The sequence below is a fragment of the Poeciliopsis prolifica genome, unplaced genomic scaffold (genome assembly GCF_027474105.1).
Source record: "Poeciliopsis prolifica strain line A6 unplaced genomic scaffold, Auburn_PproV2 SCAFFOLD232, whole genome shotgun sequence".
Lineage (NCBI taxonomy): Eukaryota > Metazoa > Chordata > Actinopteri > Cyprinodontiformes > Poeciliidae > Poeciliopsis > Poeciliopsis prolifica.
Window position 1 is genome coordinate 54,958 of NW_026562607.1, and position 4,801 is coordinate 59,758.

General features: G+C 35.1%; 1 protein-coding gene across 1 annotated transcript; it reads right to left on the reverse strand.

Moving 5' to 3' along the window:
* Window positions 1-1,872, reverse strand: LOC129357240 (chromosome-associated kinesin KIF4-like). The gene is made up of 4 exons (XM_055026609.1): window positions 1,813-1,872; window positions 1,596-1,731; window positions 1,452-1,505; window positions 1-627 (listed from the first exon to the last, which is right to left on the reverse strand). The coding sequence occupies exons 2-4, from the start codon at window positions 1,722-1,724 to the stop codon at window positions 343-345; spliced, it is 468 nt and encodes a 155-aa protein (XP_054882584.1). The 5' UTR covers window positions 1,725-1,731; window positions 1,813-1,872; the 3' UTR covers window positions 1-342.
* Window positions 1,873-4,801: the final 2,929 nt, after the last annotated feature.

Genomic DNA, 4,801 nt, shown 5'->3' on the forward strand with positions numbered 1-4,801 from the left:
TCATAATTAGCAGCAAGAAGGAACCAAAAGTAGTTGTTAATTTTGCATACAAAATAAAACCTGAGAAACGTACAGCAAAACATGTTTTAAGACTTGCCATAAACAATGTACTATTAATTTCTCTTTGAATATCTTATTCTTTAACAGGCATCACTTCACTGTGAAGAGTCATTGCAAACATATTTAAAATCAAAACAGTTGGCAATTATTTTCATGAACTTTACTTTTATTGCATTTCAGAGAGTTTTCTAGTGATGAAGGTCGAAGCTGGGAAACCCTCCCCCCAAACAAACAACTAAATCTTCAGAGACGAGTGTGAAAATCCTCATCGACATCTTGGAGTTATAACTCAGCCTGCCGCTCCTCCAATTGACTAATTAACATCTCTGCTTTCTTGATGCTGTTTTTCATCTTCTCCACTTTTCTAGCAAACTTATCATTTTCCTCCTTTTCATTAACATTTCCCTCCTCAACAATATCCTTCACGTTCTTCACAAATCGCTCCAGTGACGGATAGTCTTCAGGAAGTTCTTCCTTGTGTTCCTTCATCTCTTCCGTCATGAAATCCATTAACTTGATGTAATTTTTTAACTCTGAAGAGAGACCAATTCTTTTCTCTTGATAAGCCTGGTGGGAAAAAAAAACTGCTTTTAGGACATTACAGCAAGTATTCTGATAATCCAAGTCATATAAAAGGTCAGACTGACGTGAACCAAATGTAAGGAGATCTAAAATAAGTCAGACCAGGAGCAGTTTTCTCAGAAATTATCAGGGTACTAGCTTTTTTTTTTGGTGAGGACCTTCTGGGGACTGTTTAGTTCATCTTCCTCTTCTTTAATTGCAGTTAGCAAAAAGTTTAAAGGAATAGTACTGCCACCAACTGGTAAGCGTGATAAAATGAAACAACTCCCTCCCCCACCCCCAACCTTCACATAAAAATTAAAGTCTTAAAAAAAATAGAGTAAGGCCTGGTAACTTTTTCTTCTTTCTGAAGCAAATCAATTGGCCCAGAGATCTAGACAGAACTGCAGGATGCTCAATCAAAATCTTCACTACTATGCATTATATTTTGTCACTTTAGGAGTTCTCTTAAACTTTGAGGTGCTTTTTCAATAACTTATCCTACTGAGGTAAAATTGTAAGAATGACCTAAAACGACCTCACTGGGAGTTAATTTTACTGTTCGGATTCATTGTGAATTCAGGCCCTGATCACTTGGAAATTTTCCTGAAAGTAACAGCTGTCTTAACATTCATCACCATCTCCTTGCATTTTGATTTTAGCATTGTTTTCATTTGCCACACAAGTAGTTTTTAAGATAAATGATACACGATTAGACAATTATCTGAGTGGACACTCCTTCACATAGGCCGAGACAAACTACAGTTCTCTCATGAAACAATGAAATGTGGGACAATGGTTCTGATTTAAGCTAAAACAAATATGTTTACCTTAATTTTCTCAAATGCTTCCTTATTTTTCTCCAGCGCTTCCTTTAACTGCTTCTGCAGGTTTGGGAAAAATATACTTTTAGTCTCACTCATGTTGTTGTTAAAATATTTGAGCCATCATTTCACCAATATTAACAAATTTACCAGCTTCTCTTTGGTGAGGTGGGAACTCGAAAAGCAGAAGAGGCTGAGCAGAATGCAAATCAGGAACAGGCCTTTTGTGCTCCTGGTACCAGCAGGTTCATACTTTATAGCAGTCGATTTTACTGCCATGTCTGTTCTGGAGAATGATTTACGAGTGATGCTTGTTAGACAACTAAAAGCATAAAGTAACAGGGAATTGAAAGTAATGCAAACTTACCAGAGAAGTGCAATGCGTAAAGGAGAGCAAAGCAAAAGTGGAACTGTAACAGGAATGACGGATTGCTTATATCTGGCCAGTAGGAACCTCCCACAAGGCTTTGTAAGGGCGTGTAGCTGGCATGAGGTGGTGACATCACCACCACTATCTGGACTCCACTGTGGAACAATCCCCTTCTTAACATGTTTTATTTACAAAATGAAATCCAATTTTACACATCCACTTATTTTAATGGAGTACTTCTCAATTCGTGCATGTTTTAGGTGTTTCCCTGCAGCCACACACCTGGATTTATTGTATGATTGACAGGCTTCTGCAGTAATTGATGCCTGCAGAACAGGTAATGCAATCATTTGGATCAGCTGTTGTGAAATAGAGGCACACCTAAAACATGCACAGCAGGCGGCCTGAGGACTGGAATTGAGAAGCACCGTTTTAATGGAATGTTCTGATGTTCTCATGATGTTGAACTTCACATGTAACAGTGACCAGGTATTCCAGGCTTTGGACCCAAACAATTTAATAAACATGTTACATTGGGGGACAATATACAAATTGTTTCACAATGCTTTCAAACCAGTCAAAAAAGTAATAAAATAAAATAAAAAAAATATATATATAAAGGCATCTCTTTCAGTTTCTTGATGATTAATTTTAATTGATTTTATCCAAAAGTACAAATCTGAATGTGTTGTGATACGGACAAAGCAAAGAAACATGTGGCTATATTTTAATTATTAATTATTTTTATTTTACATTCAAAAGAAGGTTAGATATATTTTTTTGCTTTGATCACACTTATTGTGTACTTAGTCTTTAAATAATGATAATGGTCAAATACTGCATTGGACCATTATCATTGTTTTAAGACTAATGCTGTATTAAATCTTTGTGTCATCATTATTGAGTAAAAGAGCAGCTATAATTGCTGTTTGTTGCATATTTCTTTTTATAATGTGAAATCAAAATTGTCTGGAAAAATTTTAAATTTAATGTGGTGTTCAGATATGGAGAATAAAAAGAAAAATCACAAAAATCAGCAGATTTAATTATTTTATTCAAGGTAAAGAATCATCAATATAATTTGCTCTGTTTAACATTTTATAATTTCAGACTGTTACAGGATCAGTTTTATTAATCACCAAAATAGATATCACCTGAAGATGATGAGGACTGTCTAACCCTCTGAATTTATTTCCACATCAAAAACTTTCAACATTTAAAATGAATCAATACATTCAAAGCCATGCAGTTAATAAAATGAACCACCCGATCCCACACAACTAGCCTGGAAAAAGTTATAATTCAGCTTGCTGCTCTTCAAGGTAATTGATTAATGTCTCGGTTTCCTTCATTTCCCTTTCAAAGTTCTCTATTTTTGCACCCCAGTAATCATCTGTCTTGTCGATGGAAGCTTTGGTCTTTACGAAGACTTCCTTCAACTTCTTCATCAGTGACTCCAATGGCAAAAAGTCTATGGGAAGTTTTTCAGCATATTTCTTTCCTTGTGCCATCAATGAATCCATTAGATCTATGTAGTCACTCATCAGGTCTGGATAGCTGCCAATGTTTAAACTTCTGGCTTCCTAAGGTGGAAAAGATCAAACTTTTTAATGTACATTGAAAATCTTGGATGTCCGTCTCACCAGTAGAATCATAATTCTGTCATCAATAATGGACTCAGTTGCATGCATTCAATCTTAATCATCTAAAATTATTACAACCATTATTTTTAAGCTGAGATTCAGGGTAATAAAGAATTTAAGCGATGTAAATCTTGTATTTGGACATGAAGGAAAAACAAAATTCACTGCACATTTGAAGAAGTTAGATCCATGTGAAGTTAGATTCAACAACAAAGATCATAAAAAAAGGTTATTTTATTGTGTGCTATTGTATACAAAACAAATTTCTAAATGTTTTAATAAACTTTTAGCACACATCTTTCTAAAACTGTGTCTTAAGTATTAATATTAATCAGGGCTGGAATATTTTGGTGCTCCAACACATTCAATCGAATGAAACGATTGAATCACCTCCTTATTATGCAGTCAAGTTCTCCAGAGTCCTGCTAATGACTTCATTATTTGACTCGGGTGTGTAAAGCAGAGACGCATGTAAAAGTTGCAAAAAACTGTTTTTTGAGTCTTGGATTTGAAGACTCCAGGTATAGATGAAATATGAACAAAACTAGACCTACACTGAAGAACAAATAGTTCTCTTGGTATAGAATTAGAGTAAAATAAATTCTGGCGTGTAATTTAAAGCAACATAATTCGGCTCACCTTCATTTGCTCCAGATCTTTCTTCGCTTGCTGATACTTTTCCTTCAACTCTGCCTGAAAGTGGGTTAAAATTGTCATTTACTTTCCCTCACAAATTGTCAAAATTTCTATAAAAATTGTCGACAAATATTGCTAATAAACTTACCAGCTCTCCCTTGTCTAACTGGGAGTTTGTGAAGCCGACCAGACCGATCAGAGTGCAGATCAGGAACAAGCCCTTCATGGTTCTGGTAACTGATGCTGTGACTGTTATGGAGAAGAAAATAAGAAATAGTTTTTGAAGAGACATATTTTAATTTTAGACCTTTAGCACTATTTGAACGTACCAGAAATGTGGCGAAGGTGGTAAATGAAAAAACAGTGTGGGGAGGCACAACGCTGAGGGTTTTTATATAGTGTACTTCAGAAGTAACCTCCCTCTGTTTTGCGTTTTGGACTTAGGATTTTGAGTGAGGTTTGCTTTCACTATGTGCTCTCCATTGTGGAACAACGCCCTGTCTGTTGTGTTTCATTTACAGAGAAACTATACTTTTAACTTTCAATTTAGATGTTTAAGCCAAAAACACTTATTTGTAAAATCTAAATTTATTTGTAAAAACATAAAATGGCAAAAATTGCTGCCATGTGACGAACTAAACTACAAGGTTAACAGGAAGTGAGTTAAAAGGCTATTCATTCACATTTTCTACTTCTTCTTTGCATAG

Bases quoted from the DNA above. Each gene is read 5' to 3' on its own strand.
- LOC129357240 (XM_055026609.1), bottom strand. From the start codon at position 1,724: ATGGCAGTAAAATCGACTGCTATAAAGTATGAACCTGCTGGTACCAGG. The intron at 1,506-1,595 runs GTAAATTTGTTA...CCAAACCTGCAG, and splicing joins ACCTCACCAAAGAGAAGCTG to AAGCAGTTAAAGGAAGCGCT. The intron at 628-1,451 runs GTAAACATATTT...TTTTCCCACCAG, and splicing joins AAGCATTTGAGAAAATTAAG to GCTTATCAAGAGAAAAGAAT.